The 25,628-nt window shown below is 54.9% G+C and overlaps 1 protein-coding gene and 1 non-coding gene across 2 annotated transcripts in view; one reads left to right on the top strand and one right to left on the bottom strand.

The window, feature by feature from the left end:
- Positions 1–2,572: 2,572 nt before the first annotated feature.
- RTN4RL1 (reticulon 4 receptor like 1) overlaps positions 2,573–25,628 on the bottom strand; it is a 74,860-nt gene continuing 51,804 nt past the window's right edge. The window contains exon 2 of the mRNA XM_006079755.4: positions 2,573–5,667. Within this exon, the coding sequence (XP_006079817.2) occupies positions 4,340–5,667 (1,328 nt within the window). The 3' untranslated portion in view covers positions 2,573–4,339. The remainder of the gene's footprint in view (positions 5,668–25,628) is intronic.
- TRNAG-UCC lies at positions 15,126–15,198 on the top strand. Its single transcript has one exon. It is a non-coding gene; the product is annotated as a tRNA-Gly (tRNA).

The raw sequence follows: 25,628 nt of genomic DNA, 5'->3' as shown, positions 1-25,628 counted from the left end.
GGGGACAGTCTGAGTGGTGGAAACTCAAGGGCAGATTTGCTGGGAACCACCAAATCCCTGAGGCTCCCAGCCGACTTCAGGGAGCCCCACTCCCAGAGCAAACCTGTTCTCTCTGACCCCGGATGCTACAGCTTGTCCTCCAAGAAGCCTTCCTGGCTCCTCCCAGCCCCCTCAAACCTGCCGACAGGCCTTCTGGAACCCCGCATTTGCCACAGTGGCAGAGTGCTGAGTGATTAGTTAGGTGACAAGTAAACATTTGCTAAATGGGATTCTTGGCTCCCTGGTAATGAACAGCCCCAGCAGGGGAGGAAAAAAGGGAGGTGCAGTCTGGGGGGCAGTTCTGGGGATCACTGATGGTCTGCTGGAGCAAGGGCATGCGGAGGTGTCTGGGCAGCCCTGTGGAAGCGAGGAGAGGGGCTGAGGGGTGAGCCCTTTGCGGATAGGGAAGGAAGGAGTCTGGGAGATAAAACAGCTCTGGGGTATTTCCGAGCTTGGAAGCAGCAGGTGTCTGGGAATGGGACTCGGGCCCAGGCACACTTCCAGGGAGCGCTCCAGCCTGCTGGCACGAGGGAAGGATCTGGCTGAGCAGAAGAGGCAAGGTTTCGATGATGAAATCCACTGTTGAGGAACATTGGCAAGTGCGCCACGGGTGAGGGCCACGTGCTTGCAGAGGCGCTTGGGGTCTGGAGCAGGGACGAGGACCCCAAGGTAGGGGGCTCACACCTACACTTTTGGAATAGAATCCAAGTTCCCCAAGTAGGATCCCTGCGCCTTTCCCTTGCCAGGCTCACCTCCCACACCTCCCCAAACAGCATTCCCAGTCTTCAACTCACAGTTGGTTGCAGATAGCCCAAACGTGGTGCTATTGCATGCCTCCAGCCCTCTGCCTGGAACACTCCCCACACTCTTCTCTGGCTGCCTCCTCATCCTCTGAGACCCATCCGAGTGTCACCTCCTCCTGGAAGCCCTCCCTGACAGCCCCCACCTTGCCTGAGTTTCTCATGGTGGTAATGGGGTGCACTTACAGAGACACCAGTCCCACTCTGATTTCACCGATCCCATACTTGTTTCCACATCTAGGCTCTGAGGTCCTTTTGGCAAAGCCACATCTTCACACTTTTAGGTCCCCAGAGCCTGGGCCAATAGTTGGCATAAGTAGATCCTTGTTTAAAGCTTGTTGAATGAAGGGTAGGGAGCTGGCCAAGCTCTCGGGTCTGGGGAGGAACTTGTGGAAAGAAACGCTGAGACTACTGGTGGCAGATGAGCAGATGGCTCCCTCCTGGGGCCTGGGGACAGCAATGAGCGAAGATGGCAGAGGGGCTGGCCCCACCAGGAACAAAGGGGTGGGGGATGGCCCTAGCCTCTGGGAGGAGGATGGAACTTTCCGTGCAGGAACCCACCCCTCCTTGCCCTGAACCACCCAGAAGAGACGCCGGGTCTGGTGAATTGAGGGGCCTTGGCTTAGCTCCCAACGTGTCAGCTTGCTCCAATGCTCTTCACAACGGTGTCATTGTGCCTGCGTAGCGTATGAGCCACTGAGTGACAAGTGATGTCATCCACCACAGAGCTGCTTTTATTCCTTCTACTCTTAGAGGAGCAAGCTGCTGAAACACACCTGGCATCCTGGGCCCCTCTGCCTCAGCTCTAATAACAGTCGGCAACCAGAGACTGCGCTGTGCTTGACAGAAGTGGATCATTTATAAAACATTAGCATTTCTTGTCCTGACATTTCACTCCCACATTACAGGACTTATGAAGTCTTTTAAAAAAAAAAAGTAATAAAGGGCTTGGACCCTTGATTTTCCCGCTGAGGGCTGTGCTGTCTAAAGTTGGAAATGAAATCAACAACATAACAGCATCCTCAGGTTCTAAAGGGGACAGCTAGGCCCTGGCACCGGCCTGGGTAAGAGCAGGCAGACCACTGGGAGCAAACGCAGATAATTTGTTCTGCCGCCACCAGACTCCCTTTAGGGCGCATTTCCAGCCCTGTAATTAGGAGGATTTGTCCAGGCCTGGAAACACAGCCTCTTTCTTCTATTTGGGGGAACTCACTCCTTTTTTCAAAGCCAGGGAGGTGGGTGCAGCCTCCAGACCCCACACACATCCACTACTCCATAAGTCAGTCTCTGGCTTCCTGGAACACCCCCTGGGTCCTGGGAACTGGCAGTTCCCTTCCAACTACCCCCCAGAGCCCACTTAAGAATCGACAGCTCAGCTGCTGCGGGTGAAGCTCTTAGGAACAGGCCAGGAGTGATCCAGGGCCAGCCTGCTCTGGGGACAGCCACAGAAATGGTGCCGACCCAGTGCAGCCAGAGCATGGGAAGTAAGTCGCATCCTGTGTCAGTGAGCGAAGAACCGAGAACGTGTGCATGCATGTGTGTGTGTGTGTGTGTGTGTGTGTGCAGGCACACGTGTCCCAGTGAGTCAGTGCGCCCCTGCTTCAAACAGCACCTCCCACCAACAAACGTGCTTGTGTTTTCAGAGCTGAGCCTAACCAGGCTCGCCCACCCCCACGAAAGCCTGGGATCTGCCACTCCTTTAGGAATGCGGGGTTAGGAATTGAGAAACAGGGTTCTTTCCAAGAGAATTTTTTTATTATTATTATTTTTCTCTCTTAATTGGATTCAATGTTTCTTGCACCTGACACACAGCCTCTCTGGTGGGGAATTCGGATTTGTGCAAAGCCAAAAACAATTGCTCCCGCTCAGACCCCAGCCAGCAGCATGGCTGACCTTGACTTGAGCCCCTCTCCCCTGTCTCTGGGCTTTCCTGCTCCCTTCCCTGAACATCCCCACTTCTGACCCCTGAGTCTGGCCACCCCCCTGAACTCTCCCTGTCCCCGGGCATCTTCAAAGGGTCCAGGAGGGATGGGGCCTCCGTAATGCAAAAGTGCCTGAGATGGTTCTTGAAATGCCCTCTTTGTTCCCCTTCTGCTAAGGCCGCCTGATGCCACCCACCTGCCACCCTACCCAGGACCCTTGCTGGGACGCCCACCAAAGAGCCTCAAGGAAAAATTCAGCAGCTGAGCCATGCTGGAGGCCTGGGCTCATGCCCAGAGTCTCCCTGGCCTGTCCAGACTGTTGCTGGCAAAGCCCTAGGCTGACGACACTGCCCAGCCTGTTGGACTAACACTGTGAATGCTGCCTCGCCTGCCGGCCTAAGAAACCCAAATCGCCTTCCTGCCCCTTCTCCTTCCAGCCCCTTCCCAGAGCCTGGCTCCCTGATGTCCAACAAGCTGCTTCTAGCTTTTCACCCTGATGCCAATAGCTGCCGTGCTGGGAGTGATAGGGTGCTCTGGGGTGGCAGACGGCCTTGTGTTGCATATAAACACATGGTGATGCTCTAAATATCTAAGAATATTGGTCCCCTGAAGTGATTCTTATGGCATCCCCTTCTCCCTGACCCTCCCCACTGCCCCTTGGCCCCAGGCCCGGGAAAGCCCAGGTTACGCGGGGACTACCGTTGCCAGGTTGGGATTCTAGACAAAAATCCTAGAACTCCTTTCTTGCTAGAAATCACCAATACAACCCTTAGTTCCGCAGATATAGTTTTCCATATAGTTTATAAACATGATGAGACATACAGTTAGGTAAGGGAGTAGGGAAAGGACCTGTGCATTTGTGTATATATATGTAGAGAGTGTGTATATATATATAAGTGGACATAGTTATAAAACTGCACCTCCTGTGAGAACCCCATTGCACATGATGAAGTTCTGAATTTCAGCCTCTGATGATCTTGCCTTTGGTAATTGGTTCTTGGAGCCCAGCAGCTGGGCCTGGTCTGCCAGGGTTGCCTGAGACATCAGGAATGAGAGGCATTACCCCCAAAGGAGGGACTGAAGGTGGCACATGGTTGGATTCAGGGCAGGGTGACTAAGTGGCCTCAGGCAAGAGCCAAAGTGCCACCTGCTCACGTGCCCCCACATAGCTGGCGGGCCCAGCCTCTCGTCTGTTCGCTGAGTCCTGCTTCCTCCAGGGGTGGCGGGGCCCTTTCAGACATCTCCAAATGACCAGGATTCCACAGAGCTCAGCTCCCGTGGGGCACTGTCCCATTGTTGCTAATGAAGGATTCACCTTGCAGCTTTAACTGCCTTGCTGGGTGGATGCTGTCCGTGGTGGGGGCTGGCTGGGAACAGCTGGGTGGGATGCACTAAACCCCCCTCTGCTTGGGGCTGTACACTTTGGGTTTATAATCCACCGGCCAGGGCCCAGACAGCAGCCGAAGCCTCTACCAGCCTTTGCCTGAAACCCAGCAGATCCTCCACTTGTAAAAATAGAAAAGAAATCCTGTTCCTTGGTAGACATGTAGCAGTGCTGGGTGCTGGCGCCCCGCTTCCTCAGCGGAGAGTGACCACCAGCCCCAGTATCCAGGCCAGGAGCGAGGCCCTCAGGGAGGTGCCCAAGGAGGCCTGCTGCACCCCGCTGGGGGCACGGATGGGGGTCCTTCGGGCACACTTGCCCTTCCTCTTGGGCCGTGATGTGGGCATGAAGTCAAAGCTGAACTTGTGCTGGTAGTCGGGGCCGTAGTCCTGCAGCTCGGGGGCCTGCTTCCCGGAGCCCGCCTTCGAGACCTGGTTGCGATTCCTATGGCTGGTGCAGTTCTTGCCCGGCTTCTTGGAGCCCGACCGAGAGCCCGGCAGATGGCCGTGTGGGTGGCCCTTGTCCCTGGCAGGGCCATGGGGGGGTGGGTGGTGCTCCTTGCGGGCGGCCCTGTCGGTGGTGGTGAGCGTGTGCGACTTGATCTGGTGCGGGGACGCCGGCCCCGTGCAGTTCCGGAAGTCCTCGGCCCTCAGCAGCTTCAGGTCCTGGCCATGCAGACGCTCAGGGGACACGCAGGGGACCGCCGAGCTGGAGCCCCGGAACCTCTGCAGCCATTCCCACAGGGAGCGCGCCCGGCAGCCACAGTCCCAGGCGTTCCCGTTGAGGCGGAGGAACTCCAGGGCCCCCAGGGGTGCCAGGCAGTCACCTGGCAGCTCAGAGAGACTGTTGTTGAAGAGGAAGAGGGTGGTCAGCCTGCGGAGGTCGTGGAAAGCCTTGTGATGGACCCACTGCAGCTGGTTCTCATGCAGCAGCAGCCGGTCCAGATTCACCAGGCCCCGGAAGGTGTCTTGGCCCAGGCTCCACAGCTTGTTGCCGTGGAGAAACAGGTGGCTGAGGTTGACCAGGTCCACAAAGATGTCGTCCTGGAGGTACTCGATGTGGTTGTCCTGCAGATAGAGGTACTGCAGGCTGTGCAGGCCGCCAAAGATGCCGGCCGGCAGGGCGCTGAGCCCACACTTATAGAGGTAGAGGGCGTGGAGCTTCACCAGGCCCTGGAAGGTCTCGGGGGCCAGCGTCCGCAGCTGCCGGTTGTCGCCAAGGTCTAGCTCCTCCAGGTGCACGAAGCCCTGGAAGGTGTTGGGGTCGATGAAGGTGATGTTGTTGGAGTAGATCCACAGGGTGACCATGGCGGGGCTGAAGTGGCCCTGCCGGAGGAGGGTGATGTGGTTGTTCTGCAGGAAGATGCGCTCGCTGTCCTCCGGGATGCCCTCGGGGATGGCGGCGAAGTTGTGCGCCTGGCAGCTGACTGTCATGGGCGCGGGGTAGCACACGCAGTCCCGCGGGCAGCCGCCGCCCAGGGGCAGCTCCCCGGCCAGCAGCAGCAGCAGCAGTTCCACACAGCACCCTGGAGGGGAGAGAGAGAGCACAGCCAGGTCACGGGGGGCTGCCCGGGAGGTGGGAGACGGTCAGAGAAGCCGAGCTCCACGGGTATGTGAGCCTCCTTGGTCACCGGGGCTCTGTCCTCTTCTTAGCCACACTCAGCGATCTGGGGTTTGGGGTCATAGCCCCCTGACTCCTGATGGCTTCCCATGCCCTGGTGCCCCACCTCTTCTGGGGGTTTCTATTCCAGCCTGGGTTGTGAGGTGGCTTGGTGTAGAGGCTGCGGTCCCCCTACATCTGGCGGACTTCTTTAGCCCCACCCCGCAAAGCCCTAGCCCCGCCCACAGCTTCTGAGCCCCGCCCCCTTAGGCCCTGTCATCCTGGCTACGATTAGGGTCACAGCCCATGGACTCAGCAGCCAGCCTCGGGGGGTTCTGTCCCCCTGGGGTCCCGGCTCTACCACTTACTTGCCTCTATCTGCATGAGCAGATAGTGGGGCAGGCTCCTGTTCTAACAAAGTAAATATCTCATATGGGCTCCTCAAGAGTCTTTTTATTTCAATTATTCCCAATAACAAACAAAGAGAGCAGGCATGTCACCAAAGTTTTATCTTGAAAGATTTCTCATTTACAGTGCCTTCCACGTCCTCAAGCATGCATCATCCCCCATGACTTAAGCTTCCTCATTTCTAAGTAATAGTAGTTTTTCTCTGCAAAGGACACATGTGTATATGCGTGTGTGAGAGAGAGAGAGAGAGGGAGGGACAGAGAGAGAGGAGGACTGTGGGAGGCACCAGGACTGATGGTTCTGGGGTCCTAGGAGTAGCTAGAGAGAGACTGCCCCCCACTACGGTCCACTGTCTGGTCCCTCCCCTCTCCCCGGCTCTCTGGAGATCCCAGGCTACCACTGCAAATCAGGCCTTGCCTCTCGATTGTCCAGAGCATTTCCTCTGTAGCTTCTCTCTAATTGGACATTAATTAGGCATTCGTTAATGGATCCTTAAAATAATTTATTTTCGGATGTGTCCAGCCTGTGGTCGGATAACAGCCACGCACTCATTATCACAGTAGCCTCATTATGGATGATCGTCATTACCTGCCTTTTTCCAGGGTCACAGCTGCCCCGGGCAGCCTGGCAGACACGCCAGTGTTGTGGGGACCGGCTCCAGGCCTGTAGACCCCCGCCCTGCAGGGCCAGGCCGTCATCTCGTCCCTGCTGGGGTTGGCTTCCTGATCCTTCCCTTCCAGCTTGGCTGATCACAGGCCTCTGGGGAGAGCTGGGTGCCTGGGGCAGCTCGGCTGGTTTTTCCGGCTGCCAGCTGTACCCAGAGCATATTGGATGAGAGAACTAACCCTCCTGGCCACTCTCGGGCTGGCCCCTACTCCCGGTCTCGGGCCGGCCGCTGCCCCAGAGCTGCCTGCCCGGACTCCAGCGGACCTCACCACCCCTGCCACCCTCTCTTTCCTCCCAGAAACGGCGTCGTAAATAAGCGACAGCTCCCAGCTGTTGGGAGTTATGGGCTCCCAGAGAGTGGCAGCTGCTTCCTGTCCCCCTGTAATCACCCGGCTTCAACGTTTCCAACACAGAAAAATCATCGCACATAATTCGGTTTCTGCATAATTGTGTTGGGTTGCAATTTCAGAGCAATTATGACCTCGGCAGTTGTGGCGATGGTGGCAGAGCAGCTGTGAGTTCCCATTCTGGGCTGGGCCACGCTCTCTGTGGCCCCTGCCCCGCTTCAGTCATCACCACCATTGAACAGTCTGCAGCCCCAGCCCCAGGCAGGGGGTCCTTTTCAGCTGCAGTTTCCCCGTGTGTAACAAGAGTAGGAGAGGATCGCTACGCCAGCACTCCCTGAGTGGAGTCTGACCTCCAGGTCTGGCCAGGGGGCCCCAGCCCTTCAGGAGGAGACTCTGCAGTGGGAGGACCCCCTAGGAGCCTGGCTGACTCTCAGGGAGCCTGCCCACTGCCTTGAGCCTCCAACACCAGGGCTGGGAGGAGGGCCCAGCAAATACCGGTTGCACCTTCCACACAGCCCGCCACCCCATCTCACCTTGCTCATCTCTGCTCCTGCTCCCGGCCCAGATGGCCCTGGGGAGGCGCCCCCACCCTGCCACCCTGAGGGAGCCCAGGGTCCCCTTCCTAGCTCAGGGACATTCAGGCGCTCACTGTGCTGAAGAGGACAGGGCCACAAAAGACCCCCACCCCCACCCCCTGGGGTCCTGCAAAGTCAAGGCACTTCCTTCCTTTAAGTCAGGCAGGGAACGGGGCCCGCAGTGGGAGCAGGCTGAGCCCTGGCAGGCTCAGTGCTAATACCGCCGACATTTGTGCAGCTTACAGAGTTTACAGAGTGCTCTGCTCACATTCCTCGGAGCCTCAGAACCACCCTGTGTGGTGGGGGGTGAGGGAGGAGGTTTCCTGCCCCTGACCTGGGGTGGGGCAGACAGCCCTTCTGTCTGCTGCTGTGGCTCCGTCTTTGAAAGGCCGTGGGTGGGGATTTTCTGAAGTCATCCTCAGAGAAGCTGGGGGTGCTCCATAAAAGCCACACCCCTCCCTTAGGCAGGTGCCCCTGGCTGGCGGTGTTGGGGTACAGGGGAAGCCAGGCAAAGACCCTGGTTTGGGTAAAGGAGCCAAAAGTCCAAAAATCTAGGTGTGGCCTTAGCGGTCGGCATATGAACACATTTTGGCAGGTGGGAGGGGTCAGATATCGTGGGCGGGGGAAGGGGTATAAAGGTGGCACTCAGGGCAGGAGCCTGAGAGGGGCCCAGGAGGGGGCAGGGACCCCAGGCGATGCTTAGAGCTGCTCTCCATCCTCTGGTACTATTCAGATGCCAGGGGACCCAGGCCAGTGACCGCTGCTCCCTCCCACTGGGCACTGCAGTGGGTGTCAACTGAGTCTGCTTCTCCAACCTGGAAGCTGGTCCCATCTCCAAGGCCCTTGACCAGCTCTCCCAGCCTACCCCGCCTCCTCTGCCCGAGCCAGCATGTGCCCTGGTCATGGATCATCACCCTGCCTATTTCCTCCCAGGGAGGCTGGCACTGCTTCGCCACAGCTCCTCCTGTGCCCCCGTGCCCGCTCTGTGTGGCCCATGGGAGCCCCGACCCACTGATTACTGATTAATGTACTAACAACGACACTGGTGCCTTTGCTGTGCGTTTTAAGATCGCAAATCAGCAAGGATACAAGTCTCCGTGGAGGAGCCTTATGCTTCCTCCCATCAGCTTCCTTGCCCCTTCCTGGGGAGCAAGGAGGTCACTCTACCTGAGTGGGCTGGAGAAAGTAAGGTGCAGACTCAAACTCTGGACTTCCTCTGGCTCTCGTCCTCCACTCTCTCCTCCCCTGATCCCCCTTCCTCCCCCTGCTCCCCGCCTACTCCAGGGGCATCCACCTGATTGTCTACTTGGCTGCTCCCAGACCTCTTGGCCTCCCACACACAGATCTGCAGCCTCATTCATTCCTTCCTCCATTCAACACGCCGCCAAAGTCTTGGAGTATGCCGAGTGCCAGGGTAGGGAGGGGCCTGGGAAGAACTTGGCAGGTGGGTTCAATTCCTGGGTTGGGAAGAATCCCCTGGAAAAGGAAACGGCAACCCACTCCGGTATTCTTGCCTGGAGAATCCCATGGAGAGTCAGACACGACTGAGTGACTGAGCACACACACACAAGCAGATGGGGGTCTCAATACCAGACTGTCCAGCAGGTGCCAGGCCCAGAGTAGGCGCCTTGGTGTGTGCATGGGAAAGGCACTTGCTGCCTTGTGCCACTTCCTCCATGAAGTCTTCTTGCTCCCCTGCCAGCACAAAGCATGTGCAGAAAAGGAGAGCCATTACTGTCTCCATGTCCCGTGTGTGTGTGTGTGTGTGAGTGTGTGCTCAGTTGTGTCTGACTCTTTGCGGCCCCATGGACTGTAGCCCACCAGGCTTCTTTGTCCATAGAATTTTCCAGGCAAGAATATCGGAGTAGGTTGCCATTTCCTACTCCAGGGGATCTTCCTGACCCAGGGATCGAATTCACATCTCTTGCATCTCCTGCATTGGAAGGTGGATTCCTTACCACTGTGCCACCTGAGAAGCCAGTCTTCATGTCCTCTTTGCCTCAAATCCCCAAATCCCTCACCTGCTGAGCAGGGACCTGTGAAGATCTGGGTGAGTAGCCTGGGCCTGGGCAGACCCCTCACCCAGACTCAGCAGCCCATTCATAAGCTGTGCCTATGAAAAGTTCCATAGGGGCTGGACCTCGTGGGCTGGGTGGAAAGGGCATTCCAGGCAGAGGGCAGCACGTGCCAAGGTACTAAGGTGGGGAAGTAGGCAGCAGGCCCTATCTTACCACAGCCCTTCTCTTAGCCTCTAAGTAGCCTGAACGGGATCCCTATGAGGCTGTAACTACAGCTTAAGCTGGTTAAGGGCTACCCAGGGCTGGGGAAGCCAGAGAGCTCCCCACTGGGACCAGCACCACTGATAGGGCCCCTGCTCCTGTCTCAGGGGCCCTGCAGCTTCCCTGCCCCCAGAACAGGAAGGGAGCTAACCAAACGGGACCCAACCCTGTACCAGAACCGAGTAGCAGGTTCCTTACATGGTATCCTCCTGCTACCCCACAGGTGTGAGGCACAGAGGGGAGGGGCCGGCCAAGTCCACACCGCTGGCGAGCAGGACAGCGGGGTCATCCTCGTCTGAGGCCTGGTCTGCCCTCCCCAGCCCCAAGGTCTTGGGTGTCACTCTGGCCTGAGTCTGGTGTCTGCCCTTCCCCACACCCATGCAGGGCGCCAGCCCAGTGGGCTGATATCCCCTGGAGCCACCAGGCAGGTCCATGGGGCTCTGGAGGCTTAGAGACCGGTCAGCCGTGTGGTCAGTCCTCCTGCCTCTGCAGCCTGCCCCCCCCTGCACAGGTCTCGGCTCCTGGCCCCCCTGCTGCCCCAGTCTGGCCTGGCGCTCCTCTCTAAGCCAATCGATGCTAACGGGATGGCTCTGTTGCCAATAACGGCCTCAGGCCAAGCCGCCTGTGCTCACAGAGTGACTGGCGCCTCCGGCCATGCGGCACTGCCCCTCTGTGCCACACCCAAGCCCAGGTCACTTCTGGAGACAAAGAAGCCAGCCGGGGCAGAGCTGGGTTTCCCTCCTCTTGTCCTTTCCATGCTGGGCGCGTCCTGTCTCCAGCCTTCTGCACGTACCGTCCACTCTGCTGGAAGCTTGCCCCAGGACACCTGCAGGGCTCCTGCCGTCACCTCTCCATTCAAGCCCCTCCCCATGTCACATGCTCAGGGAGGCCTTCCCCAGCAGCCTTTGAAAATATTTGTTTATTTATTTAGGGGCTTCCCTGGTGGCTCAGACAGTAAAGAATCTGCCTGCAATGCAGGAGACCTGGGATGGGAAGATCCCCTGGAGAAGGGCATGGCAACCCACTCCAATATTCTTATCTGGAGAATCCCATGGACAGAGGAGCCTGGTGGGCTACAGTCCATGGGATGGCAAAGAGCTGGACACAGCTGAGTGACTAACATTTTCAATCCATTTATGTTTTTTGGCCGCACCACTCGGCTCGTGGGATCTTAGTTCCCCAACCAGGGATAGACCCCAGGCCCTCGGCAGTGGGAGCACAGAGTCCTAACCACTGGACTGCTTGGGAATTCCCCCCTGCAGCCTATTTTAGATGACCCCTTCCCTGTTTTACTTTTCCCCATAACATTTCTTCTTTCCTAATAAATTCCCATCACTTTTTAATTGATGTTATTTTCTGTCTTCCCTCACTTGAGGGGCAGTTCCATGAGGAGTGATCTTGTCTAGCGTTCCCTGCTGTGCCCTCAGGGCCTAGAACAGTGCCTGACACACAGTAGGTACTCAGGAAGAAAACCCTAGGCCCAGAGCCTGGCTCATAGTGAAGTGAAGTCCTCAGTCGTGTCCGACTCTTTGCGACCCTATGGTCTGTAGCCCATCAGGCTCCTCCGTCCATGGGATTCTCCAGGCAAAAATATTGGAGTGGGTTGCCATTTCCTTCTCCAGGGGATCTTCCCAACCCAGGGATCGAACCCAGGTCTCCCACATTGCAGGCAGATGCTTTAACCTCTGAGCCACCAGGGAAGCCATAGTAGGTGCTCAATAAACATAATGGTCTTGATTAGTACACAGGCCTCCGGGGTGAGCAGAGACTCAGCTGTGGCTCTCTTTCAAGGGGCCCTTGGCCAGCACACAGGTGACAGAGGAGGACTTGGAGAGGCAGGGGACACGCCGGGCCTGCCTGGGGCCTGGGGCAGGGTGACCAGCACAGGTTTGTCTGGGACTCAGGAGTTTCCCAGGACACAGGACTTTTAGTGCTAATATCTGAAAGTCCCAAACAAATGTCAGTCAACCTATCTGGGGGCCAGAAGTGCCGTGGCCCCCCCAAAAAACTTCTGGCCACAGGATGAGGGGCGAGTAAACAGGCAGGCATGAGGCACGACCGTTCTCCAGACCCACACCTCAGGCCCTGTGGCTGCAGCTTAGGGCCTAGACAGAGCCTGTGTGTGTGTGTGTGTCTCCGCACATCTACATGTATGTTTATCTATGTGTGTGGACATGGTCGTGTGCACACACCTGCATGCCCGCATGTACATATTTCAGCACACCTTTTTCTCTGGAGACCATCGAGGGGGCTGGCCACCCAGCCCTTTCATCCTGACCATTCCTGAACTCCACCCCAGGGAGGGGGCAGGGCCCTCTTCCGAGGAGAGGCACGCCCGCCCGTGACATCCCCGTCTTATCTCAGCGCCCACTCTGGCTTTGCCTATAGCTCCCGCTCTCCTCCTGACACGCTGAATTATGTACCTACTCCAAGCCCCTCCAGCACACCAGGATCACTCTCAGCTGGGAAGTGGGCGGCACCTTATTGGAATAACCTTTCAGCTTTCATCTGCTGCAGCTTTTCCCCCCCGAGCGGGCCTGGCCGGGAATGCCGTGCTAATTGGGCCGCCAAGCTCTCAGGAGGCCTTGTTGGAGCAAACTCAGCCTCCTCTCTCCTCTATCTAACTGTGTCTATCGCCTCCTCACTGCGGGGGTCCCTGCGTGGGATGGAGAGGTCGGAGAGGGGGGTCAGTGGTACACTGGAGGCCAGCACAGGCAGCTCTGTGTCCATGAACTGCCTGGGCCTGGGACCAGTCCCAAAGGCAGCACGTTTCAGCTAGACAAGCTCAGACAGGCCACCAAACCTCCGCAGCCTCAGTTTCTCAGTCCGGGAATGGGACTTAGAGCACCTGCCTTCTTGGGTGTTGGCAGCACTCACTGAGGCTGTGCTCTGAACTGGTACCCAGACCGGCTGCAGGGCGGGGCATCCCCAAGGCTGAGGGCTGGGCATCCCCAAGGCTGAGGGCTGCATTACCGTTAGCGCTATTCCATCAGAGGAAGCCGCTGCCTCCTCGCCCCCCACCCCGTGGACCCTGGCTTTCATCCCACCCACCCTGGCGCCCCCAGACCCCAGAGGCCTGGCAGAGGGACCTGATGGATTAGATTCCAAGTCAGGGCTCAACCTCAAGTTCCTGCCAGGCCTTTGCTGCCCCAGGGCATAGCAGGTCTGGGGTGGGGGTGGGGCTGCGGGGGGTGGGGGGGGACGAGGTCTTGACCTTTGTACTTGGCTCTCTTTCCCAGTCCATCCCCCCACACACTGCCAGCTCTCTGCACAAAGCCCTGGTCATATGAGCTCTATCTTCACTTTGCAAAGCTGCCCTGGGGCTTATAATATGTGTTCACTGCTACTCAAATTTGCTTCTCAGTCTGTGGGCCCCAGAACCCGGGCTGTGGCCTCCAGGACTCCAAGGCTGAGGACAAGGGCCTCTGAAAGCCAGCCCTTCCCAGGGGCTTCAGAGAAGGCTCTGGGCCCTGTCTCCTCCATCTGGAACCAACTGTCTGTCCTCACAAACCCCAGAAAACTGTAGGCCCACCTGCAACCTCACAGGCCCCCTGACACCCTCATGGTGTGATTACTGGGGCTGGGAACCTCTGCAGGGTTGGGACAGTCCTCAGGGGGCAAGTGTCCATTGAGATGCCTTCCTAGGGGGCTCCTGAAGGCGTGTGAGAGAGGGGAGTTGCGGGGGTTGCTCTACCAATCCCTGGAGGAAAACAGATGGAACCCAGCCTTTGAGGAGCAGGTGCAGAGCTCTCCACCAAGACCCCTCATTCTGAGTCCCTGGAGCAGCCACTCCTTCCTTGCTGTTTGTGAAAGGCCTTCAGAACTCACGTCCTGTTTATCGATCACCCCTTTCTGAAACTACCTTCCAGTTCTTTCATTCATGTGGGGAACAGCTCCGTGCTTGATGCAACAACAGTAAGAGACGTGACTCCTTCCCTCGTGGAGCTTACAGTCTAGGGGGAGATGATTTAAACAACCAGAGACGCCCAAACTGACAGAGTGGTGGGCACTGGGGACACAGGAAGGGGGTTTAAGACAGATGAATGAATGAATGGCCTCTCTGAGGAGTGGGTGACACTTGGGTTGACGCCTAATATTAAGAAGGAGCTGAAGAACAGCTTTCCAGGCAGTGGGAACTACAGGTGCACAGGTCCTGGGGTAGAACTGAACTTGGTGTGGATGAGAGGGACGTGTGATGGGGCCAAAAACGGCTTTAAAAGGCTCAGTCAAGAGTTTAGTTCTGGGACTTCCCTGGAGGCACTGTGGATAAGAATCCACCTGCCAATGCAAGGGACATGGGTTCCATCCCTGGTCGGGGAAGATCCCACAGGCTGCGAAGCAACTAAGTCTGTGTGCCACAGCTATTGAGCCTGTGCTCCAGGGCCTGGGAGCTGCAAGTAGTGAAGCCTGTGTAACCTAGAGCCTGTGCTCCACGACCACTGAGCCCACGTGCTGCACCACTGAAGCCTGTGCGCCGACAGCCAGGTTCCGAAACAAGCCACGTTCCGGCCACTGCAAGAAGAGGCCCACACTGAAGAGCAGGCCCAGCTTATCGCAACCAGAGGAAGCTGGCACACAGCAATGAAGACCCCGCACAGCCATAAACAAACAGACTTTGGATCTGATTCTGTTTCTGGCAGGAAACTGAAGTGCTAGCAACCTGATCAGATTTTGGGGGGAGCATGGATTTGTGGGAGCAAGAAGGGAGGCAGCGAGGTCTATGGCTGTCATCCATGAGAGACACGGAGGATTCAGAACGGGTAGGGGCCATGGAGACAGACAGCAGTGGACAGGCTGAGAAACATCTGGGTTGCAGAACTGACAGACATACGGATGGACTGTTGTGAGGGAGACAGGAGGCTGCAGAGCATAAGAGTACAGCAAGATGGGAGGAGCCTAGGAAAACAGGCGTCGGGGCCGTGAAGAGCTCCGCCTAGGATGAACAAAGTCATAAATCTTACAGAGATGATTAGCTGGAAGCTGGTTGTACAAAACTGAAGCCCAGAGGTGAGAAGCACACTTGGGAGGTACCGGCATAGAGATGGTATTTTCATCCATGGGAATGGATGAGGTCACCTCTGAGTCAAGAGAGAAGTTAAAGTCAAGACTTCCCTGGTGGTCCAGTGGTTAAGACGCTGCACTTCCAATGCAAAGGGTGTGGGTTCAATCCCTGGTCAGGGAAGTTCCACATGATGCATGGCACAGCCAAAAAAAAAAAAAAAGAGAGAGAGAGTGCAAGAAGATAAAGGATTGAGGACTCTGGTAACACAGCAGAAGGTGTGTAAAGGAGAAGGAATGGGCAATGAGGTCAGAGGAAAGCCTGGAAAGTGTGGCATGACCAAAGCCAAGAGTGTTTTGAGAAGGAAGGAGGAATCAGTCGTGATGAGAGTGGCTGAGAGTTTCTTTGAGGACTGAAGAGTGTATTTGACAATGTGGAGGTAATGGGTGATGCTGGGAAGTCCATTGCTGGTAGAAAGGAGGGGGCAGAAGGCATGTGGGAGTGGGATGAAGAGTGAATAGGAGCTGAGGAGGGGAGACAGCACCGTATCAGTCAGGACAGGCTGGGGCACGCTGATGTGACCAGGGACCCAGAATCTCCACGGCCACAACAAAGACTGGCTTCTCGCTCAGGCAGGGCAGCTGCCGCTCTGCTCAGGGTTGCAGGGGAGAGCTCACCCTCCACCCAGGACACTGCTGGTCTCCTGGCAGAGGGGACAGAGGACTGGCACTTGAGGCTTTCGTTTCCAGGGGTGCATGTCACTCCAGTTCACGCTTCACTGGTCAAGGTCCTTCAGAGGGCCCAGCCTGTCTTCGGTAGGAGAGGGATGAAGGCTCCCAGGGGACTCCGGGATCAGCAGCTGGGAGCACCCAGAGGCCACACACTAGGGAAGCTTGGCTGTGAAGGGAGCAGACAGTCTGGGCAGGACCCGAAGGGGTGTAGGGTCCAGGGAGGTTGTTTGTTTTCTAAGATGGAAGAAAAGACACTAGAGTCTGTTTGCATGCTCCTGGGGGTGATCCAGGAGGAAAGGGAGAGAGAAATTGATGCCTTAGGAGTGAGAGGACCAAAGAGACCAGGATCCAGAGGTCCAAAGAACACCTCTGGCGCAGGTGTTCCTCCTGAAGAGAGGAGGATGTGTTAGCTTCTGAGGGCTTCTATTTTCTCCCGGAAGTAAGTGGGGTCATCAGCTGAGAGCGGAGGGAGGGAAGAGGGAGGGAGTTTGAGGAGGAAGAAAACGGAATGACAGGCCCTCTGAGTGGTGGGAAATCAAGCCACCCTGGTCACACACAAGGTCTGTGGGGACAAGGAGACAAAGTGCCTGCAAACCCAGGCTTCCACGGCCACTGCCCCAGGCTCTGCCCAAGTTCCCCTTACCTTTCACTGGACAGGTGGGGCTGTCTGGCCCCTCCCATGAAACCTGCTCAGGTCACTCCCCTGCTGACATTGCACTGTGTGTGTGCGTGTGTGTGTGCTCAGTCGTGTCTGACTCTTTGCAGCCCCATGGACTGTAGCCCACAAGGCTCCTCTGTCCATGGAGTTTTCCAGGCAAGCATACTGGAGTGGGTTGCCACTTTCTACTCCAGACCCAAGGATGGAACCTGCATCTCTTATGTCTCCTGCATTGGCAGGTGGGTTCTTTACTACTAGCTCCACCTGGAAGCCCTGATGGTGCATTAGCTCAGCAAATATTTACTCCCCTACTTTCCTCTGACCAGGCACCATGCCAAGAGGGCTCTGGGAATAAAAGAACCAGTTCCTGGCTTCCATGAACTGACGGTCTTCCCCAGATGCCTTCAGGAGAGTATGTTGTGGACATCTGTCACTCTTGTCAGCCACCCAGCAGCTAAACCCTCTTCCTGTACTTGGCAGATCTTCCAGTTTATGTAGATGAGCCTTTCCTTCCCCGTGGAAGCTGAAAAGGTCCAGCCCTCACTTTCCCAGCCTCCCTTGCAGCTCCACCAAGACCCAGGGTTGGGGCTCTGCCACTCGACACTACCACCCCAAACTTCTGAGCTGGGAGTTAATGAGGTGGATACACAGGGGGCCGAGCAAGACCCATGCTTGCCAGGATGGCAGCAGTGGCAGAGCCAACGGGGGCAGAGGCTGCGGTGAGAACCTTAGAGGTGCTCACTGGAGGTGTCTTTGCCTTCACTTGGGCTGTTGTTCCTACCTGTGGAGTCCCCAGCCCTCTGGGAGATTCTGTGAAGGACTCAGTATACTTCCCAAAAAATTGCCTTTTATTTAAATTAGTCAAGGCAGGTGTCTGTTGCTTGCAAATAAGAATCCTCACAGATGGGAGGTCCCTCCTGCTGAGCATGACTCCCAAGCCCTCCATGGTCTGGCGCTGCTCCCCCAATTCCTGCTCTTCTTGTGGGAGCAGTGCCCTAAGTTGCCTTGGGGTTGGGGGGAAGCACCCCCAACTAGTGCCGGGTATGTGGAGCTTATCCGAGCATGTCTGGTGAGTGCATGAATGAATGATTTTGCTGATGTAATTCTAGCCCAAAGCAAGGAAACCAGGTGCTAGAGTTGGCTGAGATGGCTTGTCATGGGTAAACACATGCGTGCGTGCTCAGTCACTTCGGTCGTATCTGACTCTTTGGGACTCTATTGACTGTAGCCCGCCAGGCTCCTATGTCCATGGGATTATCCCAGCAAGAACACTGGAGTGGGTTGCCATTTCCTCCTCCGGGGGAATTTTCCTGACTCAGGGATCGAACCTGCATCTCCTGCATTGGCAGTCGGATTATTTATACCACTCGAGCCACCTGGGAAGTCCAAATATATACAATATATATTTTACAGTAAGTTTTAGCAGCAGGAGAGACCTCATGCTGAAGAGAGTAATTTACCAGGCATTTCAGGCCTCACCTCACAGACCTTTCTCTTTTGACCCTTTTGCAGAATCTCTCTTGATTGGCTCCTTAAGACACTCGGCAGGGAATGCTTCACGTGGATCTGTGGTGTTCTGTGTGTTAAACTGAGCAGCGGGCTCAGGGATGTTAACTTTCTTATTCTTTATACCTTATATTTGCTTACATTTACTCTTCAATAAAAGAAATAAATCCTACAGAAAAAAAATACCCTGCTGAGTTTAGCTGAGAATCTTAGGTCCCAGGCCTTGAACTGCTGTCTCCTCCCTGCTGGTGGAGCCCTGTACTTTCTTCAGGGACCCTCGTCTGGCCACCCACCAGCACAGGGCAGCTTCTGACCCTTATCCAGAGAGCTTTAGTCCAGGTGGCGGGGGGCTTCCCAGTGTCCCCAAGCCCTACCTATTTTCCCCACAAGGTTTTCCTTTAAAGTCACTCTTCCTCACTTGTTTTAGCTTTAAAATAATACTTGCCAATTGTGGAAAATGTGAAATGTATAGAACTAAAAAGGGAGAAAAATCACCACAATCCTATTATCCTTGACAATCATCCACGGGGCCTTCCTGTACCTTCTTACGAGACTTCCTTCATTTACGTAGGGATATATAAAATTTAAATAAAAATTTTATTTAAAGCAATAAAACTGGGATCATGCTATATATGCAGCTCTGTAGCCTGCGTTTTCTGCCTAACTTATTCATTCGTTCAGCTGCTCTCCAGGTGCGTCCATCTGTGAGTCTCTGCTCTAAAGCAGCCTTGGGGAGCCCAGCAGACAGACTGACCCCACCCTCCAGGAGAATACAGTCTGATGGGAAAGCAGACACTTACTGAAGGGCCATATCCATATCTAATCATTGGATGGCATCACCGACTCAATGGACATGAGTTTGAGTAAACTCCAGGAGTTGGAGATGGACAGGGAGGCCTGGGGTGCTGCAATCCATGGGGTTGCAAAGAGTAGGACATGACTGAGCGACTGAACTGAAGGAGGAGTATAAGGAGAGAGATCCAGGTAGCCAGGAGAACTGTGGGGGCTCCCCTTGTCTGTGGGAGTGGGAGGGCTGGGAGTCTGAAGGTTGAGAAGGACTCCACTGGGGTGAGTGGGCGTTCCAGGCAGAGGGAACAGCAGATGCTGAGGGTCAGAGGCAACCACAATCAAGTGACAAAAGATCAGGTGTGGTTTTTAGAGACTACAGAGGATCCTACTGTATGGACAGACCATAATTTATTTTTCTGAGACATTTAGATTGTTTTCCGTTTTTCGCTGCTATAAATTATCATGGCAAAACTGGTAATATCATTTGCCTCCTGGGAGACTCTCCTGGAAGCTTAGGGACTGGTGTGAAGGGAAATTCACTTGCATACCTGTCAGGAGTTTTCGATTTATTACCGTATGAATATACCTATTGATTCTTTTAAGAGTCAGTTAAGCTAAAACTAAATAATATTGAAATGAACATCCTTATGCATAATGCTTTATCCAAAATTTTTTTTTTACTCTTTCCCTAAATCAGAGATTCATTATCAGTCCTCCTGATACACAATGACAAGTCACCCAGAAAGGTTAGTCTATAGGGACTTACGTTCCACGCCCAGGAAGTCACCAACCACAGGGTTTTCTTCCCATCTAGGCTGTGAGCTACTCAGGAGACAAAAGCTGTGTGCCTCCTACAAAGAGGAGACCTCTGGGGTGGGGAAGCACAGATAAACATGTGTTGAATCCCTCCTGTGTGACAGATATACCATCCTGGGAGCATCCACATATACTCTTTAGAAGTGTATGTGTGTGTTCTCAGTCGCTTAGTCGTGTCTGACACCTTGTGATCCCCTGGATTGTAGCCCGCCGGGCTCCTCTGTCCATGGGATTTTCCAGCAAGAATACTAGAGTGGGTTGCCATTTCCTCCTCCAGGGGATCTTCCCGACCCAGGGATCGAACCCTCAACTCTTTCATCTCCCGCATTGGCAGGCAGATTCTTTACTACTGCATCAACAGGAAAGCCCACTCATTAGATATTCCCCCACAAAGATTATTTATTTATTTATATTTGTTTATTTGGCTGCATTTGGTCTTAGTTGCAGCACACAGGCTCCTTGTTGAGTCATGCTGGATCTTTCGTAGCGGTGCACTAACTCTCTAGTTGTGTGGCATGTGGGCTTAGATTCCTCTTGGCATGTGGGATCTTAGTTCCCCCACTAGGAATCGAACCTGTGTACGCTGTGTTGCAAGGCAGACTCTTAACCACTGGACCACCAGGGAAGTCCTCCCCCCAAAAATAATTAGGAAGGTATTCATATCCTTATTTTACAGCTGAGAAAAATAAGGCTCAACAAAGTGCAGTGATTCACCCGAGATGGTGGAACCAAGATCCAGACAAAGATGGATCTAGCATTGATCGATGGGAAGACAGCGCTCTCTCTTCTTCGAGACCCCTGGCCCCTCAGGGACCCTCACCCACATCCCACAGACACTGTCTCTGCTCCCTTGCTGACAGCTTCACCACCCGCCTCAACCCGCCCCATCGTCGTTATTTATTTCCTCTCCTTGTGCTTCTCACTTGCAAGGCTGGGGAAATGGAGGAGGCAGATGGGGAAAGAAGTGGAAATTCTGTGTAATACCATTGACTGTTATCACAAAACTTGTCTTAAGTGCCAACCCTGGGGGTTTGCCGGAGTTGGTGCGACAGAGGCAGGGCCGAAGGTCAGATTAAATTGGGCTAGTAACCCCAGGGGGATGCTTGAAAGGGGTAGCTAAAGAAAGCATTTCAGCAGGAACGCGAGGCAGCCGAGGCAGGCAGCAAGCCGGCTGGCCAGGTCAAAGCTGCTTAGAGAAGCTTAGTGGTGACAGGCCTGGGTTCACACATCCTCCTCCAGAAACCTGAAATCTTGCCTTTTCCCCCCAATAATGAGTTGGTATAAAAATGGATCCTGAATAAAATCGTCTGCAGTTTTCAAATTTCAAACTGCATTAGTCAAAATATATCAAATTTCCGTGTACTGACTTACCACCTGCTCAAAATCGGATCCTTTTTCAGCTGGAATATATTGAAATATGAATCACCTCCTGAAGGAAAAGGGGAGATGTGGAGGGAAGGCCCTCACAAAATGTGCGGATGGGCAAGCCAGCATCCTGTGCTCCTTGGGCTCCCCGGCCTCCACCAGCCTCCCAGCCACCCTCAGCCTCCCTGTGACAATGGGCTCCCCAGTGGCCCATGCTCCTCAGCCACTTCCCCTTGATCGATACCTGATTTCTAGCTCGAACTCTGATGCTCTGGGCAGTCTATGCTGCATAGTCCAGAACATGCTCGTTTCAAGTTCTCCAACCTTTAAATAAGCATCTACTATGTGCTCGGTGACACATCTGAGCGACCAAGCACAGCACAGCACACATGTGCGGGGTGCTCAGACTCACAGGGAAAAGTGCAAGTGAAAGTCGCTCAGTCCTGTCCAACTCTTTGTGACCCCATGGACTGTGCAGTCCATGGAATTCTCCAGGCCAGAATACTGAAGTGGGTAGCCTTTCCCTTCTCCAGGGGATCTTCCCAACTCAGGGATAGAACCCAGGTCTCCCACATTGCAGGTGGATTCTTTACCAGCTGAGCCACAGGGGAAGCCCAAGAATATTGAAATGGGTAGCCTATCCCTTCTCCAGGGGATCTTCCTGACCCAGGAATCGAACCAGGGTCTGCTGCATTGCAGGCAGATTCTTTACCAACCGAGTTATCAGGGAAGTTGGACTCACAGAGAGCCCAATCTCTAGTTACACTGCTAAGTCCTAAGATGACTCGTCTGTCCCCATCTCCTCATCCTCTCAGCAGCACTCACTGAACAGTGTGGGCCCTCCCTTCTGGAAACACTTTCTCCACTGCAGAGGTAGAACTGCCGTTTTTTTCCTCCTGCCTTGCTGGCTGCTTTTCTTGGTCTGCTGTGCTGGTGGCTCTTCTTTGGCTTGATTTCTACATAGCCTGACTCCCTAGGCACAGCCCTGGGATCTTCTCTCTTCCATACCCACACCTATCCCCAGGGGAGCTCACCCAGGCTCAGGTTTTAAATACTGTCTCCATGGGGATGAAGATCAGACATGTGTCTCAGTCCTGAACTCTAGACCAGCCCACCCAACGGCTCCCCTGACATTGCGAGTGGATATCTAATAAGCTGCTCAAACTCTGAGTGCCCCAAAGGTGTTCCTTCCATAGGCTTCCTCATTTCAGTAAACGCCAACCCCATCCTTTTAGTTGCTCAAGTTGAAAATGTAAACGGCATTCTCCATTCTTCCCTAGCCCTCAGTCTCTTTCCCTTTAATCCATCAAGTCCCACTAGTTCTACCTTCAAAATAAACCCTAAGTCGGTTTTCATCACTCCATCCCCACGGCCCGCACTCTGTCCCAGGCCACCATCGTCTCTCCCCCGGACCCCAGCAGCAGCCTCTCCACCCAATCTCCCTGCTTTTATTTAGGTCCCCTCACCACCCACGGCCCACACACAGCCACCAGCATCTTTAAAAATGGTAAGTGCTATCTTGTTCCTTTCCTGCTTTAAGACTTCCCAGTGGCTCCCCCACTGTACCAGAATAAAATGCAAGCTTCTCACCAACCCAGCGCTTCCTCATGACCGGCTCTCATCACATCTCCAGCCCCATCCTCTACCATTTTTCCCACACTGGCCTTTTGGTACCTAGAATACAGCAAGCTCATTCTTTTTTTTTTTTTTTTAATGTATTTATTTATTTGGCTGTGCTGGGTCTTATCTGTGGCACGTGGGATCTTTGATCTTCATTGCGGCATGCAGGCTCTTTAGTTGTGGCATGTGGAATCTAGTTCCTGACCAGGGATCAAACCTGGGCCCCTTACACTGAGAGCTGCCACTGGACCACCAAGGAAGTCCCAGCAAGCTCATTCTTTTCATCATCCCAAAAGAAAACCCCATAACCATTAGCAATCATTCCCATCCTGCCTCCCGCTCCCCGCCTCCCCCACCACTGCCCCCTGCCGCCCCCACCCCCCGCCCCAGCCTCTGGCAACCATTAATCTGCTTTCCATCTCTAATTTGCCTATACCGGAAGTTTCGTACAAATGGAATGATACAATATGTTTGCCTTGGCCTTTTAGCTCTGACTATTCCTGCATGAACCACCCTGCCCCAGGCCCTTGTGGGACCACCTGCCTCTCAGCACTCAAGCCACAGTTCCAGCATCACCTCTTTGTCTAAAGCAGACGCCCCTGCCCACCCCAGTCCCTCTTGATTGCAGAAGTACATTGCGCCATTGCCCTCTTAGCCCTCTTAATTATCTGTTTACATGTTTATTGGCTTTCCTCTCATCTGCTTGTTCCCTGTCATGTCCCAACCCCCAGGATAGTGCCAGGCACCTGGGAGGCACTCAACAATTATTTGTGGATTGAGTTAACGAGGGCAGCATCAGCGCCATGATGGAGCATTGAAAATGCTCTCAGAGACATGGGTGAGGGTGGGAGCCAGTTGTGCTGCCGGGGAGTGGAGGGGTCACAGTGGAAAGGCTGCCTCCCAGGGCGAGTAGAAGCTCCCCCTGGCCTTTGTGCTAGGTGGAAGGAACCGCCATGGTCAAAGGCCTAGAGGCAAGAGACAGCCTGTCTGGTTTGGAGTCCATGATGTCTCCTCTGGTTTGCAATTTGTCCCCTAATTCATCGGTCCCCACCCTTTTTGGCACCAGGGACTGCTTTCATGGAAGACAGTTATTCTCTGGACCAGGGTGCAGGGGATGGCTTTGGGATGATTCAAACACATGACATTTATTGTACTCTATTTCTAATCCAACGCCACCGCTGACCTGACAGGAGGTACCTGTCTGCAGCCCACAGGTTGGGGGCTCCTGCCCTAACTCTTTCCCTAGCTTCCCGCAATGAGGAGACACAGATATGTCTAGGAATTGGGTTTGATACAAGATGCAAGGTACTGAGGAGAAAGAAAAGATGGAGTCTTTTTCATGTTTCTTCTCCCCCAGCTTGGTCCTGGCATGGGCTGGACACCCGCACAGATGCAGAGAAAAACAGACCGGTTCCAAGTTTTCTGATTCTGAGTCATTCGCAGCTACCTTTCAGAGACATGGGAAGGTGGGAGGAGATGGCGATGTATATTACAGACACTTGCAACGGCGTTTTGAAGATGGGGCTGAGCCAATGGCCCCTCTGGGCGCTGGACTGTCTGCGAGTCCCACATCCTTTATTTCTCCTGATCCAATCAGGCCCTGCCAACCTAGGCCCTGTGGCTCTGGGAGTCCAACTGGGCTCCCAGGAGGAGAGGCCCTTCCCCAAAGCCAGGAGGCTCAGGAGGGCAAATTGAATTGTGTGCAAGGCAGGAGCCATTAACCTGTCTATGGACTGCAGTCCCCCCTGCCTTTCTCCGCTTGGCCAGCCAGGCCTGTTCAGGCTGCCTCTGCCAGAAAACAGCCTCCCACCATCTCGAAGGCCCCCTGCTGCCCCGGGGCTGTGTGAAAACTTTCCTGTCCCTTGGTGCCCCATAGCTCCCATCACCCCTGCCTCTAAGATCAGAGCAGGTTCTGAGCTAAGAAGAAAAACCAGTCCATGTGGAACTCACTCTGTAGTCAGAGGCAAGCCTGTATCTTGGTGCTTCCTGCCCCTCAAACTTCCAGGTGGAATCTGCCCTCCTGTGTGCATGCTCCATCACGTCCAGGTCTTTGCAACCCCACAGACTGTAGCCTGCCAGGTTGGGGATTCTCCAGGCAAGAATACTGGAGTGGGTTGCCGTGGCTTCCTCCTGGGGATCTTCCTGATCCAGGGATCGAACTCAAGTCTCTCACATCTCCTGCACTGGCAGGCTGGTTCTTCACCACTAGCGCCACCTGGGAAGCCCATCTTGGCAGGGATACCCAGCGCATTATGTGGGAGGGCGGGCTGGGAGCCCTCTGAGTGGGTCCGCCTGTCCCTCAAGGGTGCAGAGGAATTAGCTCAGAGCAGGGCTGGCCTGCACCTCTCCCAGGTGGCTCTCCCAAAAACTCCGTGCCCCTCTCAGCCCAATCTCAGGCCTTGGTGGGCCTTCCTGCCCACTGCCCTGCCAGCCACACACCCAGTCCACACTCCAGAAAGTCTGGCTCCTTTACCCCACGATTTTCCACCCTCACCTGGACTCAATTTATCAAATGGCTGCATGTCACCATGGATGATTGTGGCTTCTGTCTTTCCCCCACCTCAGAAACACACAACTTGCTCGCTTTCTTGTTTCAAAGCCCAGAGTACCCTTTCAGGCTCTCCACTAAATCTGCTGCTTTCTGTTCAGGATCGGGCCAGCTTATTTAGGCAGCTGGAACATGAACAGGAGCAGGAACAAATCAGGAGCACCTCCAGAGCTAATGAATGATCCGAGCCTTCGGCTCAGGTCAGCAGCCCCCCGCCAGCCTCCTGGGTCCTCTGTGATGGCTCATTATTCCAATATTCCCAGGAGACAGACAGAATTTTTCCCCAACATCGCCTAATTACATTCCGGCTCTACGTGATACTGTGACACGTGTGCAAGCTCGCACCGTTCCCCACACGACGCAGACCGGAGCATCCCTGCAGAGGGTGCGGATGGGATGTTTTCATCTCGAGGTGTGCGCTGAGAGCTGCTACCTGGGGAGGCTCGGGGAGGATACCCACCCCTCTCCTGTCAAGAGCAAGCCCCATCCCAGGTGACAGAGAACCAGCCGCAGAGGCACAGACAGAAGGGACTTCAAAGGGAGGACGCTGTAGGGAGGGGACTTGTGTTTCCTGAGGGCC

The sequence above is a fragment of the Bubalus bubalis genome, chromosome 3 (genome assembly GCF_019923935.1).
Source record: "Bubalus bubalis isolate 160015118507 breed Murrah chromosome 3, NDDB_SH_1, whole genome shotgun sequence".
NCBI lineage: Eukaryota > Metazoa > Chordata > Mammalia > Artiodactyla > Bovidae > Bubalus > Bubalus bubalis.
Note: the sequence above shows the minus strand (reverse complement) of the source record. Positions and strands in the feature narration are given on the sequence as shown.